Source organism: Bos mutus, chromosome 16 (assembly GCF_027580195.1).
Source record: "Bos mutus isolate GX-2022 chromosome 16, NWIPB_WYAK_1.1, whole genome shotgun sequence".
Taxonomy (NCBI): Eukaryota; Metazoa; Chordata; class Mammalia; order Artiodactyla; family Bovidae; genus Bos; species Bos mutus.
In genome coordinates, this window is record NC_091632.1 from 10010557 (window position 1) to 10029506 (window position 18950).

Below are 18950 nucleotides of genomic sequence, written 5' to 3' on the forward strand. Positions count from 1 at the left end.
CTTCCACCAACCTGTTCACAAAACCGATAGGCGAATTCCGAACCTGAGCCCCAGCCCTCAGAGAGAGCCCAGACCCAGCTGCCATAGCCCTCTCCTCTGCAAGAGCGACCCGTCACCGTCGCCGCCACATTTAAATAAGGCGCCGTCTTCTCATTGGCTGGCAGTGCTGCTCACCGATTGGGCCCGCTCGGAGGTGGGCGGAACCAGGGCAGCCCATTGGTGGAGGCGGGAATTTTAAACGGGGCAAAATCCCTTCTCAGTTCGCGTCTCTCTCCAGTTTGAGTTTGTGCGTCCGGACGCCTTCTTGTGTCCTGGCAACTGGACGAGAAAGGGGGCGAGTTGTTTCTCGATCCCCGCAGCTCCTCGAGGGGAGGCTGTGGGCGTTCTTGCGGAGGCCGCTCGGAGCAGCCGGGCGTACCCAGAGGCCTCGATGGCGACCTGGCAGCGGGGTAGCGGCTGCTGGGAGCGGAGCCCGCCGGAGCCGAGGCCGCGGGCGGGGCCGAGGGGTCCCCGCGCCGAGGAGGAGGCGGCGTCCCCGGCCGTCCTGTCCCTCAGCCACTTCTGCAGGTCGCCCTTCCTCTGCTTCGGGGACGTGCGCCTGGGAGCCTCGCGGACGCTGCCCCTGATCCTGGACAACCCCAACGAGGAGGCGGCCGCCGTGTGGCTGTCCCGCGGCCCCGCCGCCGAACGCGGCTTCACTATCTGGCCGAGCGCCTTCGTGCTGCAGGTAGGAGCGGGATGCGGCCTCCCCGCCGCGCTCCGGGACCCGGGCTCGGAAGGGGCAGGAGCGGACCTGAGTAAAAGCCGAGTGATTCCCTCAGACTCTGGTGAGCCCCTGTCCCCGGGGCAGGAGGAGCCCGGTGGGCGGGGACCCGGCAGTGACAGCGCCCGCGCCCGCGCCGGGCATCCTTCGGAGCACATTCCTGCCTTCTGTGATAGAGAAGAGTTTCTCATTGACTTAGGGCCTCGAGAAGATTGGCAGTTCTAGAGGAGTGGATGGCACGCTTACAATTAATATTCTTATCTTTCATCTACTCATCCATCTATCCATCTTCCTGTCTGCATATAAGATTGCCAGGAGTACTCTGATTAGAGCAGGGTTTTTAAATTGCTTTCTATCAGTCATCTTAATATGCGCTTTAGTTTCTAAAGGGAAACTGAGTCCATGGAGTGTCAGAGTAACTACTCTTCTGGTGAGCTTCGTTTTGGCCAAATAGCGACAAAATAAAAAAACACTTCTCAGGGTTGTTTTCAATAAGTATGCACACTTTATTATTTAATCTTTTTTTTTTTTCCTTTGCTGTAGTGTAGTTTTAATGGTGATTCAAATTTAAATTTGTAACTGCTGTTTCAAGGATTTCCAGGGTAGCTTTTCTGCATTACATTCGCCACAGTAAAGCTCCCATTCCTGTCATCAAAATCTAGAATATTTACATCCTTATTTGGACTGCAGTGGTCTTTCCATTGGTTAGAACCTCTGAAAGTGTGAGAAGAAGAAAAAAAAAAATTAGCTGAGGGAGTCCCACTCCTTGTCTAAAAAACCACTTCCTAAAGCAGTGATACAAGGCTCTAAGCTGAGGTCCATTGACTTAAGCACTTGTTCAGCTATAGTTAAGAACCTGCCCTTCCTCTCTAGTTTATAAACTCCTTGCAGTTTATAAACTGCTTGCTTTTCTTTTTGTGGGAAAACAAATACTTGCTTTTTCTATCTACACTATACTTCTGCTTGTTCTTTTTTGTTTTGTGGGACTAAAGTTTTTGAATTTTTTTTTAGAGTTATACTTTTATATTATGAAAGTTAACTGTTCTTTTAAACCATATGTTTGTGATGTTTTATGGTTTCTGCTTTAAAACAAAGCTTGTCTTTTATTAGCTGTTGATTTCCTTCAGCTTCAGGTTTGGGTGTGTTGATTCCACTCAACCACTAAGATAATACATACAAACATAATGTTTACCTTTTACAAATTGTTCTCAAGTCTGTTGCCTTATTTAATCCTTACAACAAACTCATGGAGTCATTATTTACATTAGAGGATAAGGCACTACTGTCAAAGGGTTTGTGTGCAGTGCATCAGAGTTAGGCAGCTCGGTTCAGTATTCTGAGTCTCTCTTTTCTCGTCTATTAGTTGGAAGCAATGCCAGCTAAAGCTGTGCATGGTGCTCAAATGAGAGAAAGCTTCAAGCAGAGATCTTGACTGTGTCCTGAATAAATGTTCCAGTCTTAATTTTTAATGAGGAAGTATGCTCAGAGGGTGGAAAACATTTACACATGGTTTTATTCTTGGCGATTGACACAGTTAGGATTCTCATCCAGGTCTTTAAATCCCGTGCACTTTCATTTATATTGATTCAAAGACAGGAGGCATGGTTCCTTCCTAAAGACATATGTTAGGAGGATGAGGGGAAATTCTAAGAACAAGGAGAAGCTGCATCAGATAGGCACCAAGAAGGATGGGATGTTTTGAGGAGACTGGTGGTTCTAAATTTGAGGGCATCAGAATCAGCTAAGGGTAAAATACTTGGGGCCCCTCAGAGTCTGATTCCATATGTGCAGAGGACAACTAGAATTTGCTTTTCTCAGAAGTTCCCAGGTGATGCCTCTGCTACTGGTCCAAGGACAGCATTTTGAAAAGCACAATAGTAGAAAATACCTATGTGAACATCCCTTATCTAAAACACACCCTTGGTGAATTAGCATGTCACCATACACCTAAGCAGCATTTCTCCGAGATGCCTCAACCACTCACATCAGATTTGTCTGGATTGCTTGTAATATGGGAGATTTCTGCTCATCACTCCACACTTGCTAATGTGAATCTCTGGGGGTAAATACAGAAAACGGCATTTTAAACAAGATCTTTTGTATGCAGATGGCATCTCAAGAATCTCTAGGTATTATACCTGCCAGAGAGTGACTTCACAGTTACTGTAAAAATATGTCTACAACACAATGTATCTAGGCCTGAAAAGGAATGAAGGACCAGAGACTCATTCAGGATATTTTTTGCAGAGCAGATTTATGGGCAGCCCTTTTCAAGGAAAAAACATTTTTTGGGGGGGGGTGTATACTTATCTATTTTTTTCCCATGATACATTAAAAACTGTATTTTTCATGCATCTGCTTTTTGCCAGGTACTGTATGAGACACTCAGCTTATAAAATTGAGGACAAAGGGAAAAAAACTTTAAATGATTGTTCTCTTACTCTCCTAATCATGCTTTTTAAAACTTTGATAATACTGGTGTGCTAGAATCTGCCTGTGACGGCTGTCCTGTAGGGGGTGTGTCATTTGGGCCTGAGTCTTCATAATGACAGTCAGTTAAAATCACCACCCGCCACAGTAAACACCTCCCTTGTAGCTCAGTTGGTGAAGAATCTGGCTGCATTGCAGGAGATCTGGGTTCGATTCCTGGGTCGGGAAGATCCCCTGGAGAAGGAAATGGCAACCCACTCTAGTATTCTTGCCTGGAGAATCCCATGGACAGAGGAGCCTAGCAGGCTACAGTCCACAGGGTCTCAAGAGTCTGGACATGACTTAGTGACTAAACCACAACCACACTGAATGGAGTTCAACTCTGTGTCCATCCTGGCTGCATGTTACCTCCTGGTGAGCTTTGAACAACCGCAGGTACCAGGACCCCGCTTCAGCATCACTCCTGGGAGGACATGGGGAGGGCCAGGGCATGTTTACCTTCCACAAACCCCTCAAAGTGATTCTTGTAGCCAGGTGTGCGAATAATTTAACTGGACAGTTTAACAGACTCATTGGTGCCAGTTATGGGAATATGAGCTTCTGCTACAGATGAGTAGAAACTAACATGAGGCCGCTTGCGCTTCTTTAATAAAACAAGCTATCCTTCTTCTATCTGCAGTGAGTGTGATGCTATTTTGATCTGACTGGAAGACTTGGATGAACTGGCTTAATAGGAGCCCCAAACCTGACTCTCCTCCCTCTTCACCTCTAGGCTTGAGACTGTTCTGTTCATTGCACTTAGGGCCACCAGGGGGCGAGCCAGATCCAGTTAATAACCACGCACCTTCCGTTGTCACTGGCTACAACTATCATTTTCTGATTTGTCACTAATAAGGGAGTGTGTAAACAAAGACTGCAGAATCTTAGGACTTGAGGGAAATGACAAATGATTCTGTTCACTGATTCTCGGCTTTTAAAAATTTCCTCCCCAAGGAGAGATGCAGTACACATTTTAAATTGCTATCCTGACTTTCTAATGTCTCTCTTAGAATCCAGATAAAATAGTATCACTCTTATCTCAGACACTCGGCAATGCTTCTGTTCAAAAAAATAAACAGTGACGCATAGACTGCCGTTACTGAAGGTATTTAAAAGAAAATATATAACAGATCGGTTCCCTCATTTGTTTTGTTTGAGTTACTAAGAGGTTGAAAGCAAGGGGGAAATGGGTAGGGAATCCAAATGAAGACTTACCAAGGGGAAAAAGCAAAGTGCTTCATGTTTTATCTCAGTTTTTACACCTCTGAGAGTATTTGTCTCCATAAAAAGTCAAGTTTTGTAGACAGACTATCATCATCACAGTCCAAAAGCAGGTATCAGTTTTAAATCCCTTTTAAGTGTCTCTCAGAACTGACTTGCTGTCAGTGTCTCAATCTATGGACTGTTACAGATTAAAGGAGGACTTCCTCATGGGAGAGTGGATGGAGGAGGAGGAGGCAGGAAAGAGGAAAGGGGAGGAACATTTTGAGCATCTTTTTTCCCAATGTACTCTCCTAGGTTACAGGATTAAGCCTTCAATTAAGGATAAAAAAACTTGAACTTCATTTTAGTATGCCTTAAAGAAAATAGGCAAACAAGCAAAACAAAACCTCTGAAGCCAAATGTACACCTAAGTAATGTTTGCAATGTTTCGATCTGCTAGAGAGTGTTCTAATATGCAGCAGTCCTCTGCTGCTCTCTCCAGCCTCACGTGTCACAGGTCATTTGCCTTCTCACTACTCTTAAGCCACACTGGTCCTCTTGTCTGTTTCTGGGGTTGTCCTACGAGGCAACCCTAACTGTAACCCTAACCCTCTGGTTCCCGGGCTATGCATGTGTTGGTACCTTCTGAACTGCTTCTCCCTGACAGCTCAGTTGGCAAAGAATCCACCTGCAATATGGGAGACCCTGGTTCAATTCCTGGGTTGGGAAGATACCCTGGAGAAGGGACAGGCAACCCACTCCAGTGTTCTTGGGCTTCCCTTGTGGCTCAGCTGGTAAAGAATCCACCTGCAATGTGGGAGACCTGGGTTCAATACCTGGTTGGAAAGATCCCCTGGAGAAGGGAAAGGCTACCCACTCCAATATTCTGGCCTGGAAAATTCCATGGACAGTCCATGGGGTCTCAAAGAATCGGACACAACTGAGTTACTTTCACTTAGCTCTATGTGTCCAGCTCATTCTTATACTTTGTTTTAGCTTAAATATTATAATTATTATAATTTCTGATCAGCCCGTTAGCGATTATAGTTCCCTACACTGTTGCTGTGCCTCTCAACCTTTGTTTCATTGATGACAGTACTGGGGACTTGTATTTTTGTACTTATCTTTTTATTTAGATTTTGTCATTTCTTTTATTGAGCAGAATATAGTGTCCATGAGACCAGAGGCCAAGTGTGTTTTTCATTCACTCAATAATTTTGTCACTTAAATATTTAACATACGCCCCCTCTGTGTCAGGCACTATGTATGCCATTAGGCAGTCAATAACCATTTGTTCAATAGTTCCTTCTTTAGAAGGAACTTCCCCTTTTAAATTAAAAAAAAAATTTTATGTATAAATTGAGAAGCAAGTAGTAAGAATTCACACTCTTGAATTTATCCTAAGCAGACAATTTCATCTGAATCTCAGTGACAATGAAATTTGAAAGATAAGCCCATTAAGTATAAGCGGATCTCAGATATTGTGGGTGCTCATCCAGACCACTGTAACAGAGTGAAAATCATAGAAAAATGAGTCACATGAATTTTTTGGTTTCCCAGTGCATATAAAATTTATGTATACACTATTCTGTAATTTTTTAAGTGTACTATAGCCTCATGTTGAAGAAGACAGTATATGTATCTCAACTAAAAAGACTACTACTAAGAGATACTAACAATCAATTGAGCCTTCTGCAAACTATACCTGTTTTGTGGTTGTAAGTTCTGACCTTGATGTTGGTGGCTGCTGACTGGTCAGGGTGGTGGTTGCCGAAGGCTGGGGTGACTGTGCCAATTTCTTAATGTAAGACAGCAGTGAAGTGTGCTGCATTGATTGGCTCTTCCTTTCATGAATAATTTCTCTGTAGCCTGCAGTACTGTTTCATAGCATTTTCACCACAGCAGAACTTCTCTCAAAATTAAAAGTCTCTCCTCATCAGCCTTGCTCTGCTTTCCCAACTAAGTTTATGTAATATTCTAAATCCTTTGTCATCATTCCAATAATCTCCATAGCCTCTTCACCAGGAGTAGATTCCATCTCAAGAAACCAGTCTCTTGGCTCATCTGTACGAAACAACTTCCCATCCATTCAAGTTTTATCATAAATTGCAGCGTTTCAGTCACGTCCTCAGATACTTCTAAATCTGTTACTGAGTCCACACTTGTACTGCTCACCATGCAACAGGCTAATAATCCTAGAGACGAGCTGCTGGGGCAAGGAGTAGTGACTTTATACGGAAATTCAGCTGACCAAAAAGACGGTGGACTAGTGTCCCAAAGAACCATCTTACCCTAGTTAGAATTCCGGCTGCTTCTTCTTCTTTTTTTTTTTTTTAAGAGGAGGGTACATGATTGGTTGGTAGAAACTTCTTGGTGTCAGAATCCTTTGTTCTTGCAGCTGTCCCTATAGGTCGGCTCATGATGTTCCCATAAACCCCTAACAGGGCAAATGCTACAACTGTCCTGTTCTTCAACTTTTTAATCTCTATCTTAATGGGAAAGTGCAACACTTAAAGGTCAGAGCCTTGAGAATGGGCTCTCCTGTATGTTTCAAGTTACCTCCAACATTCTTAACTTGTAGGAAATCAACGGAATACAAAGTTTAAAGTAAAAGAAACAGATCTGCTGCGGAGTGGGATTTATTCTTCCCTCTTAAAATTCAAGTTCTCTTGCTATTTCTAACACATCTGCACCTTTGCTGAAGTCTTAAACCCCTCAAAGTCATTCTGGAAGACTGAAATCAACTTCTCCCAGATCCCTGTAGATGCTGACATTTTGATCTCTTCTCATGAATCATGAATGTTCTTAATGGCATCCAAAATGGTGGATCACTTTCAGAAGGTTTTCAATTTACCTTTCCCAGATCCATCAGAAGAAGCACTCTTCATGGTGGCTATAGCCTCATGAAATGTATTTCTTAAGATTTGAAAATTGAAATTACTCCTTGTTTCTCTGGGCTGCAGAATTCGTAAAGCTTCCTGAACCTTGATTACTTCATCTGTAAAACATGTGTCATGACAGTGTCTGCTTCCTAGGGATGTGAGATTCAGACTAGTTATGTTAGATAACCTGAAACTAGGCCTAGAGTATCAATAATGATGCTATGGACTTTAGAGAAGCTCGTGGAGAGCAAGGAATTTAGCTGATCATCTTTACATTTCTTTCTGAAAATGTCTTTCTCGTATAAGGCATTTATATTTGAAATGGAAGTTCTGTACATAGTCTAAAGAAGTGGAAATAATGTGATTAAATTTTTAAAAACCACTGAACTAAAATAAAGTGATTCGTAGACTCTCTGTTCCACTGCTTTCATATACAGTTAAGAGTTTATTATAATTTTATCTTGTTGTGAACTTTGTTATTACGGTAGCCTTTTTCCTTAGAATGAAATGAGATAGGATAGGAAGATACATTTGACTTGTTAAATGTTGGTGAGTAACAATTATTAATCCTCTACTGTATTCTCTCTATTGATGGGGGTGTTAGTTGCTCAGTTGTGTCCAACTCTGCAACCGCATGGACTATAGACCACCAGTTTCCTCTGTTCATGGGATTCTCCAGGCAAGAATACTGGAGTGTGTTGCCATGTCCTTCTCCAGGGGATCCTCCTTACCCAGGGATCGAACCTGGGTCTCCTGCATTTCAGGCAGGTTCTTTACTGTCTGAGCCACCAGGGAAGACCCATTTGTATATAATATAGAATATGTTTGTGTTGTTATACATCACTACTGTTATAGTAATTTAAAATGTGTTCTTTTGGTTATAGCCTAAAGAAAAAATTGTTGTTTCTATTACCTGGACACCGTTAAAAGGAGGCCGAATAAGAGAGACCATAACATTTCTTGTAAATGATATTCTGAAACACCAAGCTATATTACTAGGAAATGCAGAAGAGCCGAAAAAGAAAAAGGTAATAAATTTTCAGCATTCTGTATTTACTCTAGGAAATAATATGTAAAATCATTTTGTTCACAGGTCTCTTGAAGTAACATTCATAATATTGCTTATAAGTAGTATTCAATAGTTATCAACTTAATCTGTATGTTTTGCTTATTTTTGCAGAGGACTCTTTGGGATACTATTAATAAGAAGAAAGCATCAGCCTCTTCAAGACATAGCAAGAAGGCTTCAAATATTCAAAATGTGAATAAAACATTTAATGTTTCCCCCAAAGCTGACAGAGTTAGGAGCCCACTACAAGCCTGTGAGAATCTGGCTACAAATGGAAACTGTTCCCCACCAGAAAGCAATCCTTTAATCCTTGAAGAAAATAAACTCCCCATATCACCTATCAGCCCCGCTTCCCTAGAGTGCCACAGGGGGACCTGCTTGCCACTTCCTGTTCGTCGATCTACAACCTACACATCCCTTCCTGCTTCTGAAAATGGGGAACTGGTGAAAGCAGACGGTGCCAACACTGCAGAAGATTTTCATTTTAATGAGAAAGGCATAACTGAAACCTCCTTTGACTCCATAGACAACGTTAATAGTCAAATTGAAGAGAATGGTAAACTTACTCTTACCCCAAATTATTCTTCAAGTTTGAACATCACACAAAGCCAAGGACATTTTCTAAGTCCGGATTCTTTTGTGAATAATAGCCATGCATCTAATAATGAACCAGAATTTATGAAGTGCCTCTCACCAGATATGTTTGTGAAAGGTAATACAAGGCCTGTGATTTTGGAATCAAAAAGGGTACATGAAATCTGTCGGAAAATTCTAAGTCCAGATTCTTTCATAAATGATAATTATGGACTAAATGAGGATCTAGAAACAGAGTCCATCAACCCAATTCTCTCCCCAAATCAATTTTTAAAAGATAATATGGCATATATATGTGTATCTCAGCAAACATGTCAATTGCCATTATCAACTGGACATTTTCAGGACTCACAGCCTCCTCAAGATGAGAGAAAAAATGCAGCTGTACCTTGTATTTCTGAATGTCAGCAGTTAGAATCTCCAAAAGCTACTTTTGAAGCATCCAAAGCTTTAGAAGTGATGTCAAACTCTTACACTTTTAAAAAACAGAACCAGCCTAAATTTTCGGCAGTTCAGGATATTTCTAGTCACAGCCGCAAAAAACCTATTAAGAGACGCCCAATACTTTCTGCCACTGTGACTAAAAGAAAGCCCACTTGCGCTGTAGAAAACCAAATGGAGACTGTTAAACCAAAGGCAAAAAGATGTCTCAATGTCGTAGTGGGTGACTGCAAAAAGGAAACAGATGATCAAAAAGAGAAAGATGATTTTCATCCTTTTCTTCCAATTAGAGATTTAATACCGAATAGACCTAAGAGCTCTAAAAACATAGTAACTCCTCCCTGCAAGGTAGCTTCAGTTGCTCGTAAAAGAAAGAGTGAGGGACACACAGGAGATGAAAATGTGAGGATAACAGTTACAGAATGCACGGAAGTACAAGAGGTCAAAAGGCCCCATTTTTCTCCTGTGGAGTCTAAAACATCAACTGTTAAACACACAAAAAAAGTGGTAACCTCCTCCTTGAAACGTGTTAGCCACAGAGAGAAATTAAACCTGAAGAAGAAAACAGGTGAGTCTCATTCATAAAATCTTTCATGAAAGTATACCTATATGGGGGATAGTTTCTATTTCTTTTGGTTTAGTAAATTGCTATTGAGAAGCTTAAATCAACTTGTACTTTTCATTCACCGGTTGGCTTTAGTGGAAGATGAGTCAGACATAGAGTAGGGCCGAATTCTGAAATCACTGTGATCTCATTCTTATTTACATTTTTGATGTTTCATTCATCACGGTTTTTCTGCAGTAATTTTTAAAAACTATTGTGTTAAAATGCTTGTCTTTATATATATATATATTTTTTTGTCTTTATATTTAAAAAAATTTTTTTAACATATTTGTTTATTTGGTTGTATCTTAGTTTCAGCATGCGAACTCTTTTTTTCCCCCGAAACTTTAAGTTTTATTTTGTATTGGGGTATAGCCGATTAATAATGTGGTGATAGTTTCAGATGAACAGCTGAAGGGACTTAGCCGTACATTTACATGTATCCATTCTCCCGCAAACTCCCCTCCCATTCAGGCTGCCACATAACGTGCAGAGTTCCATGTGCTATACAATAGGTCCTTGTTGGTCATCCATTTTAAATAGAGCAGTGTGTACTTAACTTTTCCAAGGTCCCTAACTATGCCTTCCCTTCCAGCAGCCGTGGTTCATTTTCTGTGAGTCTGTCTCTCTGTTTTGTAAGTGCATTGATATGATTTCTTTTTAGATTCCACATATAAGGCATGTCATAAGATATTTATCCCTCTTTGTCTGACTTACTTCACTCAGTATGACACTCTCTAGGCCCACCCATATTACTGCAAATGACATTGCTTCATTCTTTTTAATGGTTGAGTAATATTCCATTGTTTGTGCCACATCTTCTTTATCCATTCCTCTGTTGATTTAGACTGTGTTTCCATGTCCTGGCCACTGTAAACAGTGCTTCAGTGAACACTGGGGTGCATGTATCCTTTTGGATCATGTTTTTCTCTGGATATGTGGCACACAAACTCTTAGTTGTGGGAAGTGGGATCTAGTTCCCCAACCAGAGATCGAACCTGGGCCCCCTGCCCTGAGAACATGGAGTCTCAGTCACTGGACCATCAGGGAAGTCCCTATGTGCTTGTCTTGCTGACAGAGTTTTTTGCTCCCCCTGCAAGTGTTGCACCCGGGGAAGTACTGAGCGTGCCTCACCTTAGTCCAGGCCCCAGAGTGAGGGCCCAGTGCACACCTGGCCCCCATCACACTGTCTGAGGGGGCGCAGAGGGGGCCTTCCCCCAGGGACATCGTTCTCCTTAGCCTCTACTTGGCCCTTATTTGGGGATGAAGACAAGGCCCCCGAACTCCTCTTTCCTTTAGGAGGAACCTCACCGTTCCATCCCCAGCCCTCACCCATCCCACCCCTGTCTGCTTCAAAAACTGTCAGGACTAATCCCAGACTGCCTCAGATGCCAGTCAGGGTCCAGGCAGGAAAACAAACCACACAGGCTACGAAACAGATAATGTAAAGGGATCCCAGGACTCACAGGAAGTGTCACACCCACTCGGGTACTTGAGCTCATTTTTCTTTGTACACTCCCCAGTTGGAATCACCTTCTGCATCTCCCCAGCTCTCTGCAGTGCCTGTGTGCTCTGGACTCACTGCCTTCCTTCACATCCAGCTTTGCTGAATGCCCCCTCCTCCTGTTCCCGCCCTGACCTGGCCCTCTCCCGAGAACATGCCTTCTCTCCTGCTCCTCTGACCCGGAACCTCCTGGGACCGTGGACCACCCACCGTCTCATACCTGCTTCCAGACTGTTGCTTCTCCTTTCTTCCCGGAAACAGATGACAAGAAAGCAAAGGGCAGATAGCTGGAAGCTCAGTTTCCAGACCACCTCACCTTGAGTTCTCCTTGTTACAGGGAGAGATGACTGAGAATTTTTATATTTGGCTCATAAGACCTTCTCTAAAACTTCTACTTTATGATGCGTCTTTATGATTTCAAGATCCTTGAAGGAGATCCTTCCAGTACCCTGGCCTGTGAATTGCAGCCTCCTTAGGCCACACTCTTAGAGCATCTCCCTCGCTGGGATTTCAGCGTTTTCTCTAAAAGCCAATGAATCCACCTCCATTTCCCCAGTCCTCATCCCTGACCTGTCATCATTTTCTCACTTGGCTTGGCCTCCATGGCTCATCGTAACCCCTTGTTCCATCTTCGTGCTTGTCTGGCACATTCCAGTTCCCAGGCCAGCTCTGTGCCTGAACCTTGCTGGACCGTGACCGCTCATCTCCCGGAAGCCCGCAACTCTCCTCAGCTCTGTCGTCCTGCTTTGTTGACTTTCTCTCTCTCTCCTGCAGACTACTGCCCCCCTCCCTTTTTGTCCTGAAACCTCGAGCACCTCCTTCCTCCTCTGAGGACAAGGCAACAGCAGCCAGTGTTTACTGCCTGCGTTCCTCGCAGCCCCCGCTGTGAGTGCCTTGCTGATAGCGCCTCTCATAGCTACAGCAGTCAGACTGAGTAGACGTTGTCATAAGCACACGTTCAAGTCAGAAAACCTCCGCATCCAGAAGCTGAGTCTTTGCCTGAGGTCACGGGGAGTAAGTGGTCAGGCTGGGGTTCCCCCATGCAGGGGGCTCAGGAGCTGGTGCTCTGATCCTCACCTACACCGACAGCATACTTGCTGCCTCACTGAGGATGCAGAGGTGTTGTGGAAAGTTCCACAGCATCCATCACCCGCTGCGTTCCCATCCCCTGCTGCCTCCCCTCCCGTGACAGCCTGAGAGGTCTGTGCACCGGTAAGGCGGCTCTTTCCTAGTAACAGTAAAGACCCCAGCCGTCTACACAGTCGTTGTTTTAGCAGCTGCCTTTCCCCACGTCTCCAGGGTTTGACTCCCTATCAGGTCATTTCTGATTCATGCAACAAAGTGCTGTTCTTACCTCCATCTCCCAAAAAAACAAAGACTTCTCATTGATACCACATATCCATTCACACCCGGCATCTTTCTGCTTTCTTGTAAGCAACACTCCTTGAAAGAACCTACATGTTCATTTTGTGATAGTTCACTGATTCCGTATACTTTTCCATGTAAACATTATGCTTGAATTAAAAGGTGCTTTTTAATGTAAAAGAAAATAATCACTTTGAAAGATGCTTTTATTAGCTGTTTCTAGATCTCCTCTTTGTTGAAGTCACTTCAACCAGATTTTCATGACTCTGGTAAAACCTTGTTTTGTCAAGGTCATCAGCACCTCCACACTGAATCCAGAGGTTATTTCTCAGTCTTCATCTTGAACTATTAGGCAACCTCTCTCTTCTGGGGCCGCTTTACCCTGCCACTCCCACTTCCTCCTGGTTCTTTTCCCGCCTCCCTGGGGGCTCCTCTGTGTCTGTTGCTCCAGCCTCTAAACTTTGAGGTACACAAAGACTCAACCACTGAAACTTTTTCACACTTTTGCTCATTCCCTTAATGCTTTCAGGCCGTCTCACAGCTTTCAGTACTGCCTCTACATGGAGGCCTTCCAGCTTTACATCTTTAGGATGGACCTTTCATCTGTAGACTCGTTTATCCAGCGTCTTTTATTTCCACTTGACTGCCTAGTGAGTGCCTTTAATTTGTCCAAAAGCACCCCTTGCATCCCCAGTCCCGTGACATCTTCCCTGGTGTGTCGGTCCGACACACTTCTGTTATGATCTCCTCTCAGCTCAGGCCCCACACCTTGGGGTGTCCCTAAGTGTGCTTCTCTCCGACCCTTTCTCTATAAATTCAGACAGTCTGCCTGATTCTAAACTCAGTCCCTCAACAAATCCTGTCTTCTTTCCAAGTACATTCAGGACTGGGTCACTTCTCACTATCACTGACGGCCCCATCCGAGCCTATGTCTCTGCAGGTCCCTGTCAGATCTTGCCTTCACCCTTGCCTTCTCTGGAGCCCGTTTTCCACTTAGCTGCCAAGGCAATGCTTTTAAAATAGTCATCAGTTGGATTCTAACATGCTCCACTTCTATACCCCCGCTGGCTTTTCATCTCACTGGAAGCCAGGTTCTTACAGTGACGAGCAAGACCCTGCAGTGTCTACAGAGAAAGAAGTCAGTTTTTCCAGGTACGTTTATTCAGCTCTGATAGGTCCCTGCCACACGCTATGCATTGTTCTAGGCTCTGTGGATACTGGGAGAAAAGACCTCATTCCTGTCCTCAGCCACTCCCGGTCCTTGGAGCTGTGCCCAGGGAATCATGAAAGCACAGAAGTGGAGGCACTTTACTTGGCTTTCTGGGAAAGACCAGAAGCTGTGAGACGTTTCCAAGGAAGTCTCCCACAGAACAAAATGGTTGTAGGCAGAGGGACTAGCCTGTGCAAGCCTTCAGAACGAGGAACTCACATTTTTAATTTTAGGTACGTTAAGACGGAAAGAAACTTATAACCGAATAGATATTATGTAGCAATGTGGTCATATTCCTTATTTTGACAATTGGCATGGATTTGCAATTCTTCTAAGTCAAAGCTGGGCACTTTTTCTCTGAAGGTCTAGATAGTAAATATCCAGTTTGTGCAGCTCATGTGACCTCTGTCACAACCAGTGGGCCCTGTCATTGCCGACGGGGAAACAGGCACAGACAGTGTGGACATGAGCGGCTGTGACTCCGTGCCAAGAAGACTTTATTTATGGACACCAAGATCTGAATTTCATATTGTCTTCATGTGTCATGAAATCAAACTGTTTGGAGGTCTATTTTGTTTTTAACTAGTGTTCATAAACATGAGAACTTCTTAGCTTGCAGACTGTACCCAAACAGCTGTGGGCTGGATTCTGCTCTGGGCCTTAGCTTTCCCCTCTCTGGCTTTATTATTAATATTAGCTCCTGGTTTGTATGGAACAGCAGCACAAGCTGGTATGAAACCCACCTTTGAGGGAGTGAACTGCGTTAGGACGGGCTGTTTTCCTCTGTGACTTTCCCTGTAGGTACCCCCAGCCCCATCATCTACCTCCTGTAGGTACCACTTACCATCTACCTCCTGTAGGTACCCCCCACCGTCTACCTCCTGTAGGTACCCCCCACCGTCTACCTCCTGTAGGTACCCCCCACCGTCTACCTCCTGTAGGCACCCCCACCATCTACCTCCTGTAGGTACCCCCCACCATCTATGTCATCACCTGGGTGAGGTCTGGGAACCTGTCAGAGTTCTCATTCTCCATCACTTGCCCAGTCAGTTGACATTAAGCCCTGTTGCAAATTCTGCTATGAAAACAGCTCTTCTCTGGTTTTTTCTCCACTGCTTCTGCAAATTCTGCTATGAAAACAGCTCTTCTCTGGTTTTGTCTCCACTGCTTCTGTGTTCCTTTAAATTCTCATCATAACTGACTTAGGCCCCTGGGATTGCTTCCTTTTCGCTTCCATCTCTAGTCTTGACTCCAGTCCACTGTCCATTCCATCTTCTGAAATACATGTGACAGTGTGACTGCCTGGACCTTAATCCTTCACTGGCCCATAGGGTACTTGGAACTGAATTACAGTGCAAGCTCTGAAGCCATACTGTCTAGCTCAGCTACCTACTAGCATGTATGACCTTGACCAAGTAGCATAGTTGCTCTAAGCTCCATAAAACATGGAAAATGATGGTGCACTTCTGATAGACTTCTGGTGCTGACTACATCAGTAACCTAAATTACAAGACTCTGGGAGTGCCTGGCGCAAGTATTCAACTACTGGCCATCACTGTTATTTTTCATATTTTTTAATTCCTTTCTTCCTCTTCCAACCCCTTTTTTGTCTTGCTTTTCTTGTCTGTGTTCTTGGCTCCAGGCACCACCTTGCAGTTCAGTCAGAGGCCCGGTTCCTGGTGTGTCACGTCCATTGCAGGGTCAGCCCAGGGGCGCTCCCGCCAGGAGGCTGTCTGCCTTCCAGGTGACTCAGCTTTCCCTCCCCTTGTCCCGGGCTCCTCCTATACTTCTGATGTAATGTACTGTGATTCTTTCTACTCCTCTGTTCTGGACCCAGAACATCCTGAGGGCGGGAACCACATCTTTCCATTCTGCATTCTCAGCACCTAGTTGTATATGTACATACACACACACACGCACACACACACAGTGAGCTGGTTCAATCTCAATCGTAGCTTCTGTCAACACAAAATACGTTGTAGTTTCTGGTCTGTAACTTCCAGACATAGGTTTTATTTACCCAAGTTCATACCCTGGCACATAGTGGTTACTCAGCATCTGCTAAATGGATATGATTTTGGAGAGTGCAAATTTTAAGTTGATAGCAGTTCACTTGCAGAATTTATTTTACTTTTAAAATGCTATTCTTTTTTGCATGATTGTAGATTCATTAGGATACAGAACTCCTAAAACAAACAGAAGGACAAGACCCTTTGTTCCTGTGGCTCAGTCTAACTTGACCTTCATAAAACCACTAAAAGGCAAGTGTTTAATATCTTTAAAGTCTATGAAAAACTGACACTGAATGAAACATTAATCGCATTTCAAATGGAAATGAATTGATTTTTTTTAATGGAATAAAAGCCTTGAAGAATTGTTAAAGTATGTGTCCCAATAACAATTAGGATATTTTCTCAGAGTTCAATGAAGTTGACTCACTTTTCTTGGGATTTTTAAATAACCAGGAGGTACTGCCTTACTTTTTCTCTCTTACTTTTACTATATTTTATACCCCAAAATGGGCTTCCCTAGTAGCTCAGCTGGTAGTGAATCTGCCTACAATGCAGGAGACCCCAGTTTGATTCCTGGGTCAGGAAGATTCCCTGGAGAAGGGATAGGTTAACCATCCGGTATTGGGTTTCCCTGGTGACCCAAATGGTAAAGAATCCGCCTGCAATGCAGGAGACCTGGGTTTGATCTCTGGGTTGGGAAGATCTCCTGGAGGAGGGCAACCCACTCCAGTATTCTCGCCTGGAGAATTCTGTGGACAGAGGAGCCTGGCGGGCTACAGTACACGGGGTCACAAAGAGTCGGACACGACTGAGTGACTGAGCACAGTGCAGCACACCCCAAATGCTTTCAACTACTTCCAGCAGGAAGTAGAAAAGCAAACATCGTTCAGTGTCTTAAAGGTGTTCTTGCTGACGATAGTCTATTGCTATAGATTGTATAATAATTTAAAGGAAAAGTTTTTATGCCTTAACCTAACTGTATTCCTAGGTATACCTAGACATCCAATGCCGTTTGCTGCAAAAAACATGTTTTATGATGAACGCTGGAAGGAAAAGCAGGAACAGGGCTTCACTTGGTGGCTAAATTTTATATTAACTCCTGACGACTTCACTGTAAAAACAAATATTTCTGAAGGTAAACATGAAGTTAATGTTTAAATTGGGTAATACTTTCTTTGTTTTAATGGGTCATTTTTAACATGATTTTTCCATTCTTTAGTTGTACAGATTTATTGGGCTTCCCTGGTCGCCCAGATGGTAAAGAGTCTGCCCACAATGTGGGAGACCTAGGTTCAATCCCTGGGTCAGGAAGGTCCCCTGGAGAAGGAAATGGCAGCCCACTCCAGTATTCTTGCTTGGAAAATCCCATGGACAGAGGAGCCTCGCAGGCTATGTAGGGTCGCAAAGAGTTGAACACTACTGAAGTGACTTCACTTTCACAAGTGTATCATAGTGTAGTACTTTGGCCACCTCATGCAAAGAGTTGACTCATTGGAAAAGACAATGATGCTGGGAGGGATTGGGGGCAGGAGGAGAAGGGGACGACAGAGGATGAGACGGCTGGATGGCATCACTGACTCGATGGACGTGAGTCTGAGTGAACTCCGGGAGTTGGTGATGGACAGGGAGGCCTGGCGTGTGCTGCGATTCATGGGGTCACAAAGAGTCGGACACGACTGAGCGACTGATCTGATCTGATCATAGTGTAGTTCGTGGCACAGCACACTAGGTTATTAACACAAATGCTCATTATTGTGCAGGTGAGAGAATTTTGTGCTGTAAGCACTGAACTTCTTTTTTTGCTCATCAGCCAGTGTGATTTCCAGCCTTGCCAGTGAATGGGTTTTATTGTAAGACAGATTCAGTCTGCATTAACAGAGACATGGCTGCCTAGAAACCCAGTCCAGTCTTAGCTGCATCAATAAAGTGGAATGTCCGGCAGATCGTTTTGTCTTGTATGGCCTGTTAGGGGTATTGTCTCTGTTGGACCCTGTTTAAGATGTTTGTGGCCAAGTATGTAATGATGAGAGGTCTAAAAACCAGTGGGTATGAGGAATTTTTAAAATATTTCACTGTAGTTCTGGAAAACAGAAAAACTCAAAGTATGGAATGTGATGGAAACATGGTGTTCTTCAAATATTTAAAGGGTTTTCTCCTGAGACAAGGAAGATTCACTTGTGGTACTCTCTCATAGAAGTTACAGAGATCAGTTCAACTCCAGATAAGGAAAACCCCTTTAAAATACTTAACTTGCCCAGGCATCACACAGGCTGACTTTAAGGGGGACGATTTCCCTCTTGCTGTAGTGTTCCAGCAGACACTCGTCTGCATTTGTTAGAGAAGTGTGTATAGGAATTCTACCTTTGATTAGGTACTTTTCTTTTTCTCCAAAAGTAAACAAAACATGATTTTTAGTTCTTTCCTTGAGAGAAGATGTGCTCTATGAAAATTCAAATTGCATTTCAAAATTTGACTTTAACAAATCACATTCTTTTTTTTAACCTTTATTAATTTATTTTTAAATATTATTTCTATTTCTCTTTGGAATAGAGAAATATAACTTTTTTTTAATGTATTCAAGCATATTGACTTTTTACCTTTTGGATATTTTCCATTACTTTTTTATTATTATTCTTTTTAAATTTATTTTTAAAATTGAAAGATAATTGCTTTTAGTATTGTGTTGGTTTCTGTCGTACACCAGCATGAATCAGCCATGGATATATGTATGTCCCCTCCCTCTTATACTCCCTCCCAACAAATCCCATCCTTTAGGAGTTTATCTTTTGATAAAGCGTATGGAAGCAGAGAAGCCAGCTAGGAGGCTGTCTCAT

The 18950-nt window shown here is 43.4% G+C and overlaps 1 protein-coding gene across 3 annotated transcripts in view; it reads left to right on the forward strand.

Moving 5' to 3' along the window:
• The first annotated feature begins 260 nt into the window (after positions 1 to 260).
• The window catches only part of ASPM (assembly factor for spindle microtubules), a 62325-nt gene continuing 43635 nt past the window's right edge, over positions 261 to 18950 (forward strand). For 2 of the 3 annotated variants that reach the window (XM_070384692.1, XM_070384694.1), the window contains exons 1-6: positions 261 to 727; positions 8202 to 8345; positions 8498 to 9989; positions 15747 to 15848; positions 16270 to 16365; positions 17105 to 17251. In XM_070384692.1, coding sequence (XP_070240793.1) covers positions 431 to 727; positions 8202 to 8345; positions 8498 to 9989; positions 15747 to 15848; positions 16270 to 16365; positions 17105 to 17251 — 2278 coding nt within the window. In that variant the 5' untranslated portion in view covers positions 261 to 430. The remainder of the gene's footprint in view (positions 728 to 8201; positions 8346 to 8497; positions 9990 to 15746; positions 15849 to 16269; positions 16366 to 17104; positions 17252 to 18950) is intronic. The other variant, XM_005897216.3, reaches the window with a different exon arrangement.